General features: G+C 46.4%; 1 protein-coding gene across 1 annotated transcript; it reads right to left on the bottom strand.

The window, feature by feature from the left end:
• Positions 1 to 751: 751 nt before the first annotated feature.
• Positions 752 to 9349, bottom strand: LOC142312482 (uncharacterized). Its single transcript, XM_075351427.1, has 2 exons — positions 9266 to 9349; positions 752 to 2772 (listed from the first exon to the last, which is right to left on the bottom strand). The coding sequence occupies exon 2, from the start codon at positions 2738 to 2740 to the stop codon at positions 1526 to 1528; it is 1215 nt and encodes a 404-aa protein (XP_075207542.1). The 5' UTR covers positions 2741 to 2772; positions 9266 to 9349; the 3' UTR covers positions 752 to 1525.
• Positions 9350 to 20256: the final 10907 nt, after the last annotated feature.

Here is a 20256-nt window from a genome sequence, read left to right as displayed (position 1 = left end):
TGAAGGCATACTAAACCAGCATGCCTACCACAGCAGTGGCGTGCTATTCCATCCGGTTTACGTTTAGTTGGACCATCATTTATTTTTCAACAGGACAATGACCCCAAACACACCTCCAGGTTGTGTAAGGGCTATTTGACTAACAAGGAGAGTGATGGGGTGCTACGCCAGATGACCTGGCCTCCACAGTCACCAGACCTCAACCCAATCGAGATGGTTTGGGGTGAGCTGGACCACAGAGTGAAGGCAAAAGGGCCAACAAGTGCTAAGCATCTCTGGGAACTCCTTCAAGACTGTTGGAAAACCATTTCCGGTGACTACCTCTTGAAGCTCACCAAGAGAATGCCAAGAGTGTGCAAAGCAGTAATCAAAGCAAAAGGTGGCTACTTTGAAGAACCTAGAATAAAAGACATATTTTCAGTTGTTTCACACTTTTTTGTTAAGTATTTCATTCCACATGTGAAAATTCATAGTTTTAATGTCTTCAATGTGAATCTACAACTTTTAGAGTCATGAAAATAAAAAAAACGCTTTGGATGAGGTGTGTCCAAACTTTTGGTCTGTACTGTACCTGTCTATTAGAGGTAAAAATTAAAATTCTGAGATTTTTTTCATCCTTTAAAATTCGTACAAAATAATGTAAAAAATTACAAATGACATTTTTTAATGCACTTTTTTTTTAAAATAAATAAATAAAATAAATAAATAAAACAATAAACATGATAAATCAGCAAATAAACATATTTGGCATTTCTGTAATTGTAACAACCCACACAACAAATTGAACAGATTATTTATGGTGATTGGTAAATGTGGTGAAAATAATAGTGATTTGATTCTGAATTTAAAAATACAACTTTGTTTTTTACATGCATTTTTTTCCTGCTCCCCATAGTAGCCTATAAAGAAAAAAAAAGCGCAAAAACTGCTCAGTTCAACAGCATCTTTATACACCGTGTAGGCAGAGTTTTTGCATGAAATCACATCCACTTTTGACCTAATTAAGATGTGTTCATACTTAGAGCAATTGCTGCATTTTTTTTTTTTTAGCAGAAAATCTGCAGATTAACTGTTCAAGCAAAGTGGTTGCAATTTCACGAAAATTCCACCCTCTGTGCAGCTGAAGATGCTGTTGTAATGTCCGGTTATTATGCTTTTTGTTTATAGGCTTCTAAGGCAAGACTAAAAAAACCTCATGTTAAAAGACAATTAGATCAAAAAAAGCAGTAGAAAAATTACACTATTTACGCCAAGTGTGAACAGACCCTTAAAGATATGTTTGGCCCAAAAAACATTACTGCTTGTTTCACAAAAAAAAAAAAATCAAGATCAGTCTACTAACTGCAGTCTCGGCATCTGCTGAAAGTCCCCCTCTGCCACTGCCCCTCTGACATCTCCTCCTGGCGGAGTAGAAAGAAATGGCAACTTTTTGTCCTTTCTTTGCTTCTGTAAAGGTTGGGCGGTATGAAGGTGTGAGATTTTTGATTTCTTGGTAAAATCCCACATTCTGGGCATGAAAATGGTTTCACTGCTTGTGAATTTTTTGATGTCTAACTAGAACTGATTTCTGGCTAAAACATTTTCCACATTGTGAACAGGAAAATGGCTTCTCCCCTGTGTGAACCAGCTGATGTCGAAGAAGACTTGATTTATCCTTAAACAATTTTTCACATTCGGAACATGAGTATGGCTTTGCTTCGCTGTGAATATTTTGATGTATAACAAGAGATGATTTATCCTTATAGTGTTTCCCACATTGGGAACATGAAAACGGCTTTGCTCCAGTGTGAATATTTTGATGTTTAATAAGAGATGATCTAGCAGTAAAGCTCAACCCACATTGGGAACATGAAAAAGGCTTTACTCCTGTGTGAACCCGCTGATGTTGGAGAAGACTTGATTTACCATTAAAAGATTTTTCACATTCGGAACATGAATATGGCTTTACTCCTGTGTGATTATTTTGATGTTTAATAAGAGATGATTTAGCAGTAAAGCACATCCCACATTGTGAACAGCAGAATGGCTTCTCCCCTGTGTGCACCCGCTGATGTTGGAGAAGACTTGATTTACCATTAAAAGATTTTTCACATTCGGAACATGAATATGGCTTTGCTCCGCTATGAATATTTTCACGTTTAAGAAGAGACGATTTATCACTATAGTATTTCCCACATTCGGAACATGAAAACGGCTTTACTCCTGTGTGAATATTTTGATGTTTAATAAGAGATGATTTAGCAGTAAAAAATGTCCCACATTCTTCACAAAAAAATGGCTTTACCCCCGTGTGAATTTTCCTATGTTTAGCAAGAGTTGATCTGTGCCTAAAACATTTTCCACATTCTGAACATGAATACGACTTCTCCCCTGTGTGAATTCTCTGATGTCTAAGAAGAACTGATTTATCAGCAAAACATTTCCCACAGTCTTTACAGGAAAATGGCTTCTCTCCTGTGTGCCTTCTCTTATGTTTAATAAGTGCTGATTTCCAGTCAAAACGTTTCTCACATTCTGTACATGAGTATGGCTTCTCCGCTGTGTAATCTATTTGATCTAGGACCCCTTTTCCATGGTGGATATTTTTCTTAATTTCCTGTGATGAATCAGAAGACAGGACCTGTTTAAAAGATTTCGATGCTAGATCTTGTATATGAAGGGTTATATTTGGGATTACGCCATGCTCTTCACATGTATCTTGTGTGATACCACCATCATCTCCTTTACAATCTAAAGACATCCAATGTCCCTCTGAACGTTTGGAATAGTCATCTGCCAAGAATCAAAACAATTGTATTACTTAAAATACTATCACTTGACATTTATACTGATGTTTTATGACATTTATATATAGAAACATCCACACAAATTACAAGGCATACAGCAATCTTTTTTTGTACTAAGACAGTGATGCAAAATTGATCACAATCTAACAGTAGACCTCAAAAGTTATATCATGATAGTAGACTACATGTTGTCCTGTATAGTGGGGAAAATAAGTATTTGATACACTGCCGATTTTGCAAGTTTTCCCACCTACAAAGTATGGAGCGGTCTGTAATCTTTATCGTAGGTAACTACAACTGTGACAGACTAAAGAAAAAAATCCAGAAAAACCACATTGTATGATTTTTAAATAATTAATTTGCATTTTATTCCAGATAAGATAATCTACCAACCAGCAAGAATTCTGGGTCTCACAGACCTGTTATTTTTCTTTAAGAAGCCCTCCTACTTTGCACTCATTACCTCTATTAACTGCGCCTGTTTGAACCCATTACCTGTATAAAAGACCCCTGTTCACACATTTAGTCAATTATACTCCAAACGCTCCAACATGGCCAAAACCAAAGACTTGTTTAAGGACACCAGGGACAAAATTGTAGACCTGCACAAGGCTGGGATGGGGTACAGGAAAATAGGCAAGCAGCTTGGTGAGAAGGCAACAACTACTGGCGCAATTAATAGAAAATGGAAGAAACACAGGATGACTGTCAATCCTACTTGGTGTAGGGCTCCATGCCAGATCTCACCTCTTGGAAAAAGGATGATTCTAAGAAAGGCCAGGAATCATCCCAGAGCTACAGAGGAGGACCTGGTAAATGACCTGAAGAGAACTGGGACCACAGACTGAAAGATTACGATTAGTAACACATTACGCCATCTTCGATTAAAATCCTGCAGGGCACGCAAGGTTCCCCAGCTCATGCCAGGTCTGATTGACGTTTGCCAATGACCATCTGGATGATCCAGAAAAGGCATAGGAGAAGGGCATATGGTCAGATGAAAGCAAAATAGAACTTTTTGGTATCAACCTCACTCGCTGTGTTTGGAGGAAGAAGGATGAGTACAATCCCAAGAATATCTATAAACCCTTAAAACATCATTTTATTATAAAATTTAAAAACATCCAAAATACACACTTATAGAACCTAAAGTGCACAGGTGGAGAAGGGAGGAGGGTAAAGGATAAAGTAACCCCTAAATATAAACCTCCCTCCTGTCCACTACCTCACGCGGGGGTTGGCACCCTAAAAGCACGATATGGCGCCCCCACTCACCGCCGGCTATCCTTAGCCTGCCCTAATTCACCCTAGCGGCAGGTATGAAAGGTGCTCAAAAACTCATAAAGTGCATAAGTGCGGATAGCTAATGAGGTATAAAAAGAGGATCATGTAAATCAATTGGCCTTAGAGGTTAGGCGAGGATGCGCCAGAAAACGTGGAGGGGACCTTAATAACTGTCTCCTAACCACTCCCTACCTCAAGCGGGGGTCGGCACCCTGAATACACGATAACATATGGCGCCCCCACACCACGAAGGCTGCCCCTAAAGAGTCCCTATTGCACCCTATCAGACAATATGCATACAAATATAAAGTGCTTGTGCTGTGGGCCTAAAGTGCATAGTGATAAATAATGATAAGGAGGCACTTATACTAGGATGCAATAATAAATTTACAGCAGCATTTTAAACCAGAAAGTGCATGTGCTTAATCAAAGATGCAGGGGACTAAGAAAGGGGTGTACTCATCACTGATACATGATCCAATTGTCGCCTTTGGTCGCCTCAACGCGTTTCTCCCTCCAGGGTCATCAGGAGGCCTGATATTCAACGTGATACATCTGCTCATCTTTACATCTGTCTATCACGTTGAATATCAGGCCTCCTGATGACCCTGGAGGGAGAAACGCGTTGAGGCGACCAAAGGCGACAATTGGATCATGTATCAGTGATGAGTACACCCCTTTCTTAGTCCCCTGCATCTTTGATTAAGCACATGCACTTTCTGGTTTAAAATGCTGCTGTAAATTTATTATTGCATCCTAGTATAAAGTGCCTCCTTATCGTTATTTATCACTATGCACTTTAGGCCCACAGCACAGGCACTTTATATTTGTATGCATATTGTCTGATAGGGTGCAATAAGGACTCTTTAGGGGCAGCCTTCGTGGTGTGGGGGCGCCATATGTTATCGTGTATTCAGGGTGCCGACCCCCGCTTGAGGTAGGGAGTGGTTAGGAGACAGTTATTAAGGTCCCCTCCACGTTTTCTGGCGCATCCTCGCCTAACCTCTAAGGCCAATTGATTTACATGATCCTCTTTTTATACCTCATTAGCTATCCGCACTTATGCACTTTATGAGTTTTTGAGCACCTTTCATACCTGCCGCTAGGGTGAATTAGGGCAGGCTAAGGATAGCCGGCGGTGAGTGGGGGCGCCATATCGTGCTTTTAGGGTGCCAACCCCCGCGTGAGGTAGTGGACAGGAGGGAGGTTTATATTTAGGGGTTACTTTATCCTTTACCCTCCTCCCTTCTCCACCTGTGCACTTTAGGTTCTATAAGTGTGTATTTTGGATGTTTTTAAATTTTATAATAAAATGATATTTTAAGGGTTTATAGATATATTTGTCACTTCAAATTTCCCTTCACTTTATATATTACAATCCCAAGAACACTGTCCGAAACTTGAAGCATGGAGATGGAAACATTATACTTAAAATTGCTCATTTTGGTTTTCTACCCAGTTAATTCTTCCTTTTTCCATTAGGTCTATGACATCATGAGATTAAAAAAAAGACCAGCTGTATCTTTCTAAGTTTTATGTAGACACAGGAAGTCTCGATTTAACCAGTATGAGCCATGCACAGAAATCTCTGCACTTACAGTCTTGGCTTTTATGAGTGAAGTTATTAATAGTTGAGTGAGGAATTTTCTGCTGTGATAAATGCACTTGGGCAAATAATCAGAATCTGCTGCTGGCAGCTCCTGTGTAATCACTGACCAATGACGTGCCCTACGTGCTCGATGGAGACAAGTCCGGAGACGCTACAGCCATGGGAGCATGTTTAGACCACACAGGCTACTCATGGAGCAAGCAACATGCAGCCTGGTGTTGTTTTGAAACATGGCTACTGGGCCTTTTTTGAGATATGGCTGTACCAAAGCTACCTTGTCCAAATCAATGTATTGCTTAGTTAGTAGTGCATGTGTATGAAGACTTATGTTATGGCTATTTGTCACGCTGGTTCCTTTCCAGCGAGACTCGTCCTCATTTAATCGGACGTTTTTTCCTTTTAGCATTTGAGGGGTTAATGCTTCTCGTGCAAGTCTGCTTAGAGGCATTCCCTCAGGTGCTCTAAGTTATTAATTAAGCTGGACCTATAAAAGGTTCCAGCATCCTTCACACAGGGCTGGTTATTTTCTCTCCACAGTTGATAGAGACAGCCTGTGTGTTTGGTCGTGCTATATTCTAGTACCTGTAGCCTTCTGCAAACAAGGTGAAGTTTGCAGAAGCGAGGTTATTTTGTTGTTTTTCTTTATTTTATTTTTGTGCTGTTCCCTGGAGTTGTCCCGTTGAACAGGTAGGGGGTCTCTAGACCAGGATCCGTGTAGGAGGCAAGGACAGGTGGAGGGGTCACGCCTCGCTACCTTCAAGTGTACCCGTGGCTTGAGGGCAAGTCAGGGTTCTCTAGCTTACAAGGTCAGAGAAGCCCCTGTCCCTGGGTAGCGGTTCATACGTGTGACATAATAACCAGCCCACCATTTTTTTTCCTTGGTTCAATTATGGACCCTGCTGCACCTGCTTTGCTGACCTTGTGCAGGTGGTGATCTCCCTGTGCACAGCATTTATGCAGCAAATGCAGATCATCTCGGGGCTCTTACTAGTCGAGCCCCAGATGGCACTCCCTGACAGGTTTGAGGGGTCGGGACAAATTTTTCGTGTAGTCTTGTAAATTGTATTTTAGACTCCGTCCCCGATCGTCAGGGAGTGAAGCCCAGCAGGTTGGGGTGATAATCTCCCTGTTGCAAGGGGATCCCCAAGCCTGGGTTTTCTCTCTGCCGGCCAATTCCCCAGCTTTGCGGTCGGTAGAGGAGTTTTTCACGGCTCTGGGGTTGGTGTCTGGGGATCCGGATAGCGTCTCTTTGGCGGAGTCCAAGCTCCGCCAATTCCACCAGGGAACGCGACCAGCGGAGGAGTACTGCTCGGCGTTCCGGAGATGGGCCACAGACACCCACTGGGATGACCCGGCGTTGAGTCATTTCTGCCGTGGGTTGTTTGGTAGGCTCCAGGACTCCATGGCGCAGTACTTCGTTCCAGAGTCATTGGAGGCCGCATTGTCGTTTGCCATCCCGATCGACAGGTGCTTTAGTGAGCGTTGGACCCGTTCCCTGCTCCCCACACTATGGAGGAGGCCCCGCAGGTGGAGGAGGACAAACCCATGCAGTTGGGGAGGATGTCCTCTCGTCGTACTCCACCTGCAGTCCAGCGTGGGTCGGGAGTTTGTTTCTTCTGTGGGAGCAGTGGGCATTACATCGGGTCCTGTCCTGCCATCACCGCCATGTTACCATCTAGAGAGCCGTGTCCCCCTGGTCGTGTGGGAGGTAGCGACCAGGGCGTCCATTTGTCCTCCGTGCTCCCCTCTCTCCCGGTTCATTCCCCACCGGGGCAGAGTAGGGTTGGTGGTCCCACTTCTCGGGGTAAGGTCCACCTCCCTGAAAGTGTGGTTCCCAGGCCAGTTTTGCCCAGCGTTCCCCTGACTGGCAGACCGCCCCCTCCTGGTTGTTTGGAGGATTGCATCCAAGGAGTGTGTTTGCTCTCCATCTTTCCCTCTCTCCCGGCTGCTTTCCCTCTGGGATGCAGAGGGGGAAAGCTTCCCTCTCCTCAGGCTCCTGTCCGCCTGCCTGAGTGTAAGGTCCCTATTGTGAGTTTTCCCAATGTGCCTTGCTCCTTTGCGTCTCCGGTGGATTCGTCTCCCTCAGGTCCCAGGGAGGAGGGTGGCCTGAGTGTTCCTGTCTCCTCTGGTGCTCCTGCACTTCCGGGTAGTGAGTTTGTGGGGATGCCTGTGAGTACCGTGTCTATGGGTCGCATGTGCCGTCGCAGACACCGTGGACGTACTATTAAACGGACAGGTCCAGATCTGGTTGTGGGTGACTGCGTGTGGCTGCCTGCTAGTGCCATCCAGTGGCGTGGTCAGGTTGGGGAGGTTTACTCGGGGTTTCTGGGTCCGTATTCTGTGGCTGAGGTGTTGTGCCCCTCAACGATCCAGTTGGAGTTGCTCCCCATGCTTGGTTCCCATGCGTTTTTTCCGGTCCCCCGACTCCGGATGTTTGTTGTCTCTTCGGGGTCTCCCATTTTCTTCTGGTCATCTCTATTCCTCCCCTTCTCGGTCAGGTGGTTGTGCCTGATATTGAGCATCCGGTGACCGCTCATTATAGGGGGGGGGTGCTGTCATGCTGGTTTCTTTCCAGCAAGACTCATTTAATCGGACATTTTTCCTTTTAGCACCTGAGGGGTCCGTGTAGAAGATAAGGACAGGTTGGAGGGTCCCGCCTAGCTACCTTCAAGTGTATCCGTGGTTTGAGGGCAAGTCAGGGTTTTCTAGCTTACAGGGTCAAAGAAGCCCCTGTCCCTGGGTAGTGGTCCATACGCGTGACACTATTGTACATTATGCCACCCCACACCAAAATTATGAGAATAAGATCATTTCTTCATGAAGGCTTAATGATGTTGCCCATTGATCTCCAGACTAATCTCTAGCTATGATTGAGTCCATGACAAAAGCGGAACTCATCGCTGATGAGGATAGACCTCCACTCCATCTGGCTCTACAGCATAATAGCCTTTGAAATGCGGTGGTGTATGATCAATTAATGATCGACGCCTGCATCTGGCTCTCAGCCCAATGTTGTGCAAATGCCTTCTGATAGTTTGTGCAAATACTGTTTGATGACTTAACCTTGGTGGGTGTGTGTTGCCTAAATTCTTCTAATTTGATGATCCATCTGTGTAGATTGTCATTGCAGTTTGTCATCATTTTTCCAACCACTGGGATATGCAAAGTTTAACTTTACATACATTTTGGTCTATGTGATAAACTAAAGCGGGCTTTACACGCTACGATATATCTAACGAGATATCGGCGGGGTCATGTTGTAAGTGACGCACATCCGGCATCGTTAGTGAAATCGCAGCGTGTGACAGCTTTGAACAAGCAGAAATACTCAACTTCTCGTTCATCATTGACACGTCGCTTAGATTGCTCAATTCAAGAATTCTGTCCCTCTCAGTTTGTGATAAATGGCGATTACTGACACGTCGTCAAATAGGAGGCACCACAAAATCAACCAATTTTGAAGTTTCACGTGGCTAAAAAAGTTTGCTTTCAATCTGCTCCTCCCGCATGCCATATTGTTGAGAAGTGTATATTCTAAATAGATGAATCTAAGACTTTTCTGCATTTAGTGGTGGTCACTACTCACCTGGGCGGTCATCTGTAGGAATCTCCTCTTTACTCCGTTCATCACCCCTCACATATGTCTCTGTAGTATTAATATGGGGCAGATCTTCCCCCTGAAACACATTTTGTAAAAGTGACAGACAGAGGAGAAGTCCCATCTATGATCAGCTCTAATCCTGCCATCTCCACCGCTCTCATTACACAAGTATAACACATATAATACTGGAGGATAAAACAAGACTGCGCACAAGACCTTCACAGCCGTCTACACATCATAGGGAGATTTCATGGCACCTTCTCTCCATCTACCTGATGATCCTGAGGAACATCGGGGTCTTCTTGTTTACAGTCCTGTGGGAGAAGAGGACGGGGACATCTCTCTGGTGTTGTCCTCTTACTGGATAGAGCTGGAGGAGACACATCCTGAGGAACATCGGGATCTTCTTGTTTACAGTCCTGTGGGAGAAGAGGACGGGGACATCTCTCTGGTATTGTCCTCTTACTGGATAGAGCTGGAGGAGACACATACAGGGACTGAATTCATTCCTTACATACAGATAATTATAGGCCGTGTGTATTTAGTCCTGTCTATTACCTGGTGATGTGAGGGGCTGGGGATCCTCCATCATGACGTCCTTGTACAGATCTTTGTGTCCTTCTAAATACTCCCACTCCTCCATGGAGAAATAGACGGTGACGTCCTGACACCTTATAGGAACCTGACACATACAATGATACCGTCACCCCCGATCCCTTCATAGCGTTACTGTATAATGTCCCAGCATTCCCAGCAGTGTCACCTCTCCAGTCAGCAGCTCAATCATCTTGTAGGTGAGTTCTAGGATCTTCTGGTCATTGATGTCCTCATGTATCGGGGGGTGAGGTGGAGGCCCCGTGATTGGGCTCAGGGGTCTTCCCCATCCCTCAGACACAGGGGCCTGACAGCGCTCACTAGAGGTCTTCTTCACTACTGTGTAATCCTGGTTATGGAGAGACACAGTAATAAATCTCACTCCAGACATTTCCAGAGTCCTCACCTCTCCAGTTCTGTCCATCTGTTATTCCCATAGATAAGAATGATGTAATGTGACGTCATCAGAATCTCTCACCTCTCCAGTAAGCCGGAAGAGGATCTCTAGGGTGAGGTGGAATATCCTCTCCGCCATCTTGTCCCTGTCTCTATCCATCCTTGAAGGCTTAATCAGGAGAATTCTCTTATATAAAAGAGGTTCTGATCTAGCAGGGATCTGAATTTAAAAAAGAGGAGCCGGTCTTAAAACGGGCAAAATACCATGTAAAGTATACAATTCTTAGAGCACTTCATACTTTTAGGGTACGTGCCCACGATCTGTATTTGCAGCGTTTTGGATGCAGCCTACCTCAGCTGCGTCCAGAACGCAGCAGTGTACGGTCGAAGCATAGTGGAAGGGATTCCTAGAAATCTCCTTCCCACTTTACTTCTTTTTCCGCAGAAAACACTGACCTGCGGAGCGTCTTTCCAGACCGCAGCATGTTAATTGTTTGCTGTGGAATCGCATGCTTCCTCAGTAGGGAGAACATAAGCAGGAGACCGCAAAGCACTGAACCCTGATCGTGGGTACAGTCAGCTGCGGTCTCCTGCGGAGGAGACATGCGGCCCCGCCGGTCAGGACTTAATGCGTTCCGAACGCAGCAAGTCCTGATCGTGGGCACATACCCTTAGAAACATGGCACACTCAAGAGAATGAGGAGTTTCATACATTACCAAGCCCTCCTTAATCCTCTCGAATGCGCCCTGGAAAATTGGCTTTTGAGTGTGCCGGGTTGTTCTACTCAGTGTCCATGGACCAGCACCGAAATTCGGCACAATAATCCTCTGTAGGCCGATTCTCCTGTTGCAGGGAACAGATTTTAGACTCCGCTAAAGATACTTTGTTTGGATTATCATAGATCAGCCCGAGTGCTAAGAAAAACCCGTCCACTGACAAAAAAAAAACAAACAAAAAACGGTGACTCGAGGTAAGGAAAAAGCTTGTGCTTTTGGGTCCTCACTTAAGAGCGACCTCACAATTCCCTCCCGCTGTGCCTCACTACCAGTGGAGTGGGGACGTAACGGAAGAACAATTTACATGCTTCTGTAAAAGCAAAATACCAACGTAAATCTTTCCAGGATAGGATAGTTTGGGTTGGGATGATCTAGCAACCAAAACAGATTGCACCCATATGGCGGACTGCGCTTGTTGTCCTACTGCCTCCTCTAATTCAGCCACCTGGAGAGGCAACAGGTTCCATTCTGGAATATAAAGTCGGGCTAGCCATAATGTTATGATGGCTTTGCAATAGTGGGAAACCAAGGCTAAGATTTCTCTTAAGCTAGGTGGCCATATGCTATCCCTATTCTCAGGGATACTCCTAATGGTGGAGAAGCCAAAGTCTCCTTCCTGGCCCTGCTCCTGAGCAGTCCTGATCTATTTCGCCCTCCCCCAGGGAGGGAAGGGACAGGAATGTATTGAAACCATAAAAAAAAACAAACAAGGGGAAAAAACAAAACTCTGTCACACAGCATACACGTACACATGATAGGACAGTAAGAGATTCAGGAGGAAAACAAGAGCAGGAAGGAAGCTACGAAACAACAGGGGAAAACTCCACAAATGCACCAAGTAAAGAGCATAGCTTTCACCAGAGAGTCTGGGACACCACACCTCACAGATCAAAACAGAATAAACTATAGCTGGCATGGGTAGAAGGATTCAACCAGCATAAATAGGAGGGGATCAGATGTGATAAATTAAAGGAGCAAGCAGACTAGCAGAAATTAACTCTTGCTCGCCTGCCTATGAATCAGCACTCAGCAGGTCGACGCCCGATACTGCGTGTCTTCATCCCTGACACCAGAGAAACCATTGTGCAGAGTGTCAGAATCTGCAATCTGAAGCCCATTGCCACCATGACAGTTGGCGAAATTTGTGCAAAAGTCTGTGTGACAACTGCACTTGGATGTCATCCGATTGCAGTCAGATATATGCGAACACACACATACTAGAGAAAATGGGGAAATTAAGTTCTCTGTCTTCTCCGCAGATGATATATGAATCTCTCACGCGAGAGAATCAGATCACAGTAAACTGACACTCGGCTCGAAGTGTGATCAGAGTTTGAGCTGAGTGTAAATACGATAATTGATCCGATTCTCGCGGAAGTGAAAATCATCGCTCGTGTGAGCGTAGCGTTGGGTAATTTAAATCAGCTGTCCTCAAACAAGGTAAAAGAAGAATAGAAAAGTAAGAGAACAACATGTATAAAGTGTGGCGATTGGATGAGTTATGTTGTTTGCACAGATCATGTTTTCCAATTATGACGCACGTGGTACATGCGCTGACTCATAGTGTTAAAGAAGGTATTGTAGCAAGGCCATGAAGAACTTTCTTAATTCCTAGCACTGTAGGTCTCAATTAGGTGCAAAGCCATTGTAACAGTCCCATTAATTGCAGACTGATTGCATTATTATTTATTAATAGAGCACCATTGATTCAATGTTGCTGTACATGAGAAGGGGGTTACATATAAAATACATGTACAAGTTACAACAGATTAGTACAGAGGGAAGAGGGCCCTGCCCTTGCGGGCTTACATTCTATAGGGTATTGGGGAGGAGACAGTAGGTGGGGTGGTGGGGAGGCGGCAGCTCCGGTGGTGGTGAAGTGGCAGCTCCCGCGGTGGTAAGGAAGTGGGGTCATGGGAGACTAAAGCCGACTTTACACCTTTCAATTTCGCATACGATATCGTATGTGATGTGACCCGCCCCCATCGTATGTGCGGCACGTTCAATTCTGTTGAATGTGCCGCACAAACGATTAACCCCCGTCACACGTACTTACCCATCCATACGACCTCGATGTAGGTGGCGAACATCCACTTCCTGGAGTGGGAGGGACGTTCGGCGTCACATCAACGTCACGCAGCAGCCGGCCAATAGAAGCGGAGGGGCGGAGCTGAGTGGGACGTAAACATCCCGCCCACCTCCTTCCTTCCGCATTGCCGGCGGGAGCCGCAGGACGCAGGTAAGATCTGTTCATCGTTCCCGGGGTGTCACACACTGCGATGTGTGCTACCCCGGGTACGATGAACAATCTGACGTTCAATTTATGAGAAATGAACGACGTGCGTGCGATGAACGTTTTACCGTTCATTCGCAATCACACGTAGCTGTTGCACACTACAATGTACCTTACAATGCCGGATGTGCATCACTTATGACGTGACCCCGCCGACACATCGTAAGATATATTGTAGTGTGTAAAGCGGGCTTTAGGCATTTCTAAACAGATGAGTTGAAAAGTTCCGTTTGAAGCTTGCAAGTGTAGCAGATAATCTGACGTGTTGAGGTAGAAAATTCCAGAACACAGGGGATTCTCGGGAGAAGTCTTGGAGGTGGTTGGGTGAGGAGAGATGTAGATCTTGGGAGGACCGGAGATTACGTGTTGGAGTGTATCGGAAGATTAGATCGGAAATATATGAAAGAGACATATTATGGATGGGTTTATAAGTCATTGTTACTAGTTTGAATTGGATATGGTGGAGATGGAGAATTGGGAGCCAATGGAGGGATTGGCAGAGGGGAGAAGTAGGGTGGTATTGAGGAGTAAGGTGGGTCAGTCGGGCAGCAGAGTTAAGGATGGACTGCAGAGGTGCGAGATGGTTATCAAGGAGGCCGTAGAGGAGGATGTTACAGTAATCCAGGCGGGAGATGATGAGGGCATGCGCTAGCATTTTCATAGATTGAGAATTAAGGAAAAGGACGGATTCTCGAAATATATTTTTGTTGAAGATGGCAGGAGGTGGTAATGGATTGGATGTGTGGTATGAAGGACAAGGCAGAGTCAAATATTACTTCGAGGCAGCGGACTTTAGCTACTGGGGAGAGCGTGATGTTTTTTACTATAATAGATAAATCAGGTAAAGAACATAAATGAGATGGAGGAAAGATGATTAGTTCAGTTTTGTCCACATTGAGCTTTAGGAAGAGAGAGGAGAAGAAGGAGGATATGGCCAATAGACACTCTGGGATTCTGGACAGCAGAGATGTGACATCTGGGCCAGAGAAGTAGATCTGAGTGTCATCGGCATATAGGTGGTACTGGAAGCCATGGGACTTTATGAGTTGTCCCAGGCCAAATGTATAGATGAAAAAGAGTAAGGGTCTCAGGACAGAGCCTTGAGGGACACCAACAGAGAAAGAGGACGGGATGAAGAGGTTGTGTGGAAGTGAGAGACACTAAAAGTGCGGTTGGAAAGGTATGAAGAGATCCAGCAGAGGGAGTGGTCAACAGTGTCAATTGCTGAGGACAGGTCCAGAAGGAGGAGTATGGAGACGTGACTGTTAGCTTTGGCAATAAGTACGTCATTTGTGATTTTTGTCAGGGCAGTTTCAGTAGAATGATGTGGACGGAAGCCGGACTGTAGGTTGTCAAAGAGAGAGTTAGAGGAGAGGTGGGAGGAAAGTTCAGCATGGACGTGCTGTTCCAGGAGTTTGGAAGCGAATGGCAGCAGCGATATGGGGCGATAGCTCGTAGTAGAGGTTGGATCAAGGGAAGGTTTCTTTAGGATGGGTGTGATTGTTACATGTTTAAAAGCAGAAGGGAATGTTCCATCGGTTAAACATTGGTTGAAGAGATGGGTTAAGGTTGGGATAAGTTTAGTGGTGAGGTTGGTGAAGATGTGGGATGGGATGGGGTCACGTGCGCAGGTGGTGAGGTGCGCTTTCGAAAGAAGATGTGCAAGCTCTCCTTCAGTGATGGTGGGGAGGAAGTTTATGGTGGAGGGGCAGTGTTACGTTACATGAAGGGGTTGTGGTGATTGAGCAGAAAAGACTGGCCTGGTTTGGTCGATCTTATCTTTGAAAATGTGGCAAAGTCTTCTCCGGAGATGAGGGAAGTTGGAGGGGGCAGTGGTGGGCAGAGGAGGGAGTTAAAAGAATTGAATAACAGTTTGGGGTTGTGGGATAAAGATGATATGAGGGTTCTGAAGTAATCCTGTTTAGCAGAGGTGAGGGCCGAACGAAATGTGTGAATTGTATTTTTGAATGTGGTGAAGTCTTCCTGGGAGTGAGTTTTTTTCCACTGCCACTCAGCAACCCAAGACACTTGCCAAAGCTTTTAAGTGAGGCTGTTGTGCCAGGGTTGTCTATTGATTTGTCTCACTCTGCCGTGCACAAGAGGAGCGACAGAATCAATAGCTGATGTGAGAGTGGTGTTGTAGAAAATGGTGGCACTTTCTATGTCGTGGACTGAAGATATGGGGGACAGCGGTAGGATACCATCAGAGAGGGTGTGCATGTTGAGATGCACTAGTTTTCTGCGGGGGTGTGCTAGGTGCTGGACAGGGGGGGCAGGTGAGGAGGACAGGGCTGAAAAGGTCAGTAGATAAGGGGCGTGTTATTAGGAGAGATCTGATTTTTAGGAGCAGGTCAGCAGATGAGGACAGGTGGGACGGTAAGAGGGAAGGGGAGATAGCTATTTGTTTGGAGAGCCCAATTAAAGAGGATAATTTTTATCTTCTGGTCACTTCTGGGACATTTCTGATATTTTTCTGATAGCCCACTTAAAAAGTCCTACTTGATAAAGTCACACACAGACCACGGGATCACACAGACCACACAGATTACATAAACCAAGATGAGTCATATTGCAAAGGATTGTTAAAAATCCACTTATGACTTTTAGGATCGCTACTTCCAATAGGTGGCGCTGCGCTAGAGTTTGTCTCCTTTACTGGAGAGACAATTTGAATATTTCTTAGAGGGGCGTGGCAGCTATAAGTCCCCTTACCTGGCAGCCAGACTGGCTTGCAAAGTCTCCTTAAGGAGAATAGTGTTCCCCCGTGGTCCCCACATAGCTTTCTCATGAGCCAGATCAGACACCCCCATACTTTGCACTGACGAGGGGCAAGCACCCCGAAACACCGTGTCTGCAAATTGGGATTCTGATCTGGCTTATATATCCTGAGTCATATTGCAAAGGATTGTTAAAAATCCACTTGTGACTTTTAGGATCGCTACTTCCAATAGGTGGCGCTGCGCTAGAGTTTGTCTCCTTTACTGGAGGGACAATTTGAATAAACCAAGATAGGCACATATTAGTTTGTCCCTGTCTATTTGGATCTCTGTTCAGAATGGGCTTAGGCCTGGTCTTGTGCTAAGTCAATTGCAAATAACTGATGTCAGATACGATCCAGAAAACCTGGACAGGTATCATTTGCTAAAAACATGGAAATCGGGTATCTGTGGAATAAAATGTGAGGAAAAGGACCATTCGAAGTCCAATTAGCTACCGCAACCTTGCTTACACTGGAAGGAAAGCCTACTGGCATTACTGTGATTGGTCAGCCACATTGCATCATCGGCTCATATGAGACCTGGGGGCATGATGCTCAAAAAACTGTCCTCAGGAAGAAGTTCAGGGAGAGTTGATGTAGGAGGGAGAGCTTAGATTAGAGCAGGCATATTCGATATGTTGTACTGTCATGCACTGTCCGGATCTGCACTCGTGGATGACAGCAATGGCGTCGGACCCTGTTCACATTGCAGAGTCCGACAGGTAGCCTGGTCTCTGCCTGTTTAAGGCTGTTGAGTTTGTTAGGAGATTGCTGAAGATAGCATCTGCTCGTGTGAATATCCGGTGCCCTTGGCAATCCTCTTTGGTGACCTGCAATCTGTTGTGGAAGTGTTCCTTGGTGTGCATTACTTCCGACCTTATATTTTATGTCCCCTTGTGCCTGCATTGTTTTCCCTTTGCGGTTGTTTGCAAAGTGAACAAGTTTCAGTTCTTCCCCCGTCCGTGTTTTTTGGGAGGGGTTTATCTTGTGGTGGGGTGCAGGAGGTTAGGTCAGGACGTGAACAAGAGACAGGGACACTTGGGGTCCCCCCTATTTTTGATAACCAGCCAAAGTGAAGCAGACAGTTACAAGCTGGTATTACATGGTTATTTGGCATTTCCTAGCATAGGTGAATCTCTTTGTTGTGACAATTATGGGGTTTTGGAAAAAATGGAGTTTTGAATCCAGCACTATATTTTTATTCCCTGAAGAAGAAGGCAGTGTGCCTTTGAAACGCGTTGGAATTGACTCAATAAAAATATCTTAAGGAATCTTCAACGGTGTGGTTCATAGCGCGGCTAAAAAAACCCGTCCTCTTTCATCTCCGTCTTTTCAGTTACCACTTCTGACGGGGCCGCAGCTGGAACCAGCTCAGCACTCCCATACGCTATCATAGGGGTTGTGACTGTCACAACCGGACCAGGTGAGTGCATCTCTCTCTTTTCTCTCATACCCTAAATATCGGGTAAGACCCTATTGCGCCCTTGTTTTCCCACTACAGATTGTGTCAATAACTGTGAGTACAACAGTGCCATCCGGCAGCACGCCGGCCTGCACCGCCCGGCTACTATCCCCAACGGGCCCCGGGGCCGCCATCCCTGCCCACGGAGGGGTTAACATCTTGCTGCATAACCATCTCCCCCGGGTGCCCCGTGACTGCAGCAGTGGTGTCTACACCTTCACCACATCCCGTGGGTGGCGTCATGAACTTAAACACGGCTTCGGACGCACACCAACCTACCACCCCCCTAAGTAGCGCCAGCACCCTTTCAGAGCGAAGTGACCCCCGGTCCGGAGACGCTTGAGCCACCCACCAACGAGTCCGGATCCGAGCGGCTCGGCTGCAGCCGAGCACGGGGCAGTACAGTGGCAATCAGATTTGTATTTTTTTGGGGTTGATGTCAGCTGGCATCAAGCCCAAGGATTAGTCATTGACAGGCACCCCCATTACTAACCCAGTATGTTTGAAGTGAAACAAAAAACTCAGACACAGGGAAAAATAGCTTATTTGAAGAAAAACTCCCCCACACTATCCCTTGTTCACCAATTTATTATTTTAACAAATCCACGAAGCTCCAACATGTTTTTTTCAGTTTACACTTACTGGGTTAGTAATAGCAGTGTCTCATAGACACCTATCCATTACTAATCCCTGGGCTTGATGCCATCTGACATTACACAGCTAGGATCAACCCTAAAAAATATGACCCCGATTGCCCCCGCACCAGGTTATTCGGGATGCAATATTCTTCAAAGGCTTACAGATATTCTACAGAAGAGTCAATATGGTTTCTGGCCCTATACCAAGTTCCAGCCCTGAACAGGCGACCCTCCCAGCAGTAGAACAGGCGACCCTTCCAGCAGTAGAACAGGCGACCCTTCCAGCAGTAGAACAGGCGACCCTCCCAGCAGTAAAACAGGCGACCCTCCCAGCAGTAAAACAGGCGACCCTCCCAGCAGTAAAACAGGCGACCCTCCCAGCAGTAAAACAGGCGACCCTCCCAGCAGTAAAACAGGCGACCCTCCCAGCAGTAAAACAGGCGACCCTCCCAGCAGTAAAACAGGCGACCCTCCCAGCAGTAAAACAGGCGACCCTCCCAGCAGTAAAACAGGCGACCCTCCCAGCAGTAAAACAGGCGACCCTCCCAGCAGTAAAACAGGCGACCCTCCCAGCAGTAAAACAGGCGACCCTCCCAGCAGTAAAACAGGCGACCCTCCCAGCAGTAAAACAGGCGACCCTCCCAGCAGTAAAACAGGCGACCCTCCCAGCAGTAAAACAGGCGACCCTCCCAGCAGTAAAACAGGCGACCCTCCCAGCAGTAAAACAGGCGACCCTCCCAGCAGTAAAACAGGCGACCCTCCCAGCAGTAAAACAGGCGACCCTCCCAGCAGTAAAACAGGCGACCCTCCCAGCAGTAAAACAGGCGACCCTCCCAGCAGTAAAACAGGCGACCCTCCCAGTAGTAAAACAGGCAACCCTCCCAGTAGTAAAACAGGCAACCCTCCCAGCAGTAAAACAGGCGACCCTCCCAGGAGTAGAACAGGCGACCCTCCCAGCAGTAGAACAGGCGACCCTTCCAGCAGTAGAACAGGCGACCCTCCCAGCAGTAGAAAAGGCGACCCTCCCAGCAGTAGAAAAGGCGACCCTCTCAGCAGTAGAAAAGGCGACCCTCCCAGCAGTAGAACAGGCGACCCTCCCAGCAGTAGAACAAGCGACCCTCCCAGCAGTAGAACAGGCGACCCTCACAGCAGTAGAACAAGCGACCCTTCCAGCAGTAGAACAAGCGACCCTCACAGCAGTAGAACAGGCGACCCTCACAGCAGTAGAACAAGCGACCCTCCCAGCAGTAGAACAGGCGACCCTCACAGCAGTAGAACAAGCGACCTTCACAGCAGTAGAACAAGCGACCCTCACAGCAGTAGAACAGGCGACCCTCACAGCAGTAGAACAAGCGACCCTTCCAGCAGTAGAACAAGCGACCCTCACAGCAGTAGAACAAGCGACCCTCACAGCAGTAGAACAGGCGACCCTCACAGCAGTAGAACAGGCGACTCTACACTGTAATCGTACCCAGAGAGTTCAGCTATTTCCTGTGCTCCCATTGATAATGATTGAGCGGAGGCTGAGCATAAACCTTTGATACATCCAGGACCAGCGGCCACAAAAGAAGAGGGAGAGCGGGGAGAAGGGGGAGTGGGGGGGAAGGGGGAGCGGGGGGAAGAAACAATTTTTTTGCTTAGAGAAAATGGACGTGAGTGTGAATAACGACTAATCCCGATAGAGAATACCCTGCACCTACCTCCACCTGCAGAGCCGCACACAGATATATAATACCCTGCACCTACCTCCACCTGCAGAGCCACACACTAGATATATAATACCCTGCACCTACCTCCACCTGCAGAGCCGCACACTAGATATATAATAACCTGCACCTACCTCCACCTGCAGAGCCGCACACTAGATATATAATACCCTGCACCTACCTCCACCTGCAGAGCCGCACACTAGATATATAATACCCTGCACCTACCTCCACCTGCAGAGCCGCACACTAGATATATAATACCCTGCACCTACCTCCACCTGCAGAGCCGCACACAGATATATAATACCCTGCACCTACCTCCACCTGCAGAGCCGCACACAGATATATA

Source organism: Anomaloglossus baeobatrachus, chromosome 5, assembly GCF_048569485.1.
Source record: "Anomaloglossus baeobatrachus isolate aAnoBae1 chromosome 5, aAnoBae1.hap1, whole genome shotgun sequence".
NCBI classification, from domain to species: domain Eukaryota; kingdom Metazoa; phylum Chordata; class Amphibia; order Anura; family Aromobatidae; genus Anomaloglossus; species Anomaloglossus baeobatrachus.
This window is presented reverse-complemented; position numbering and strand designations above follow the sequence as displayed.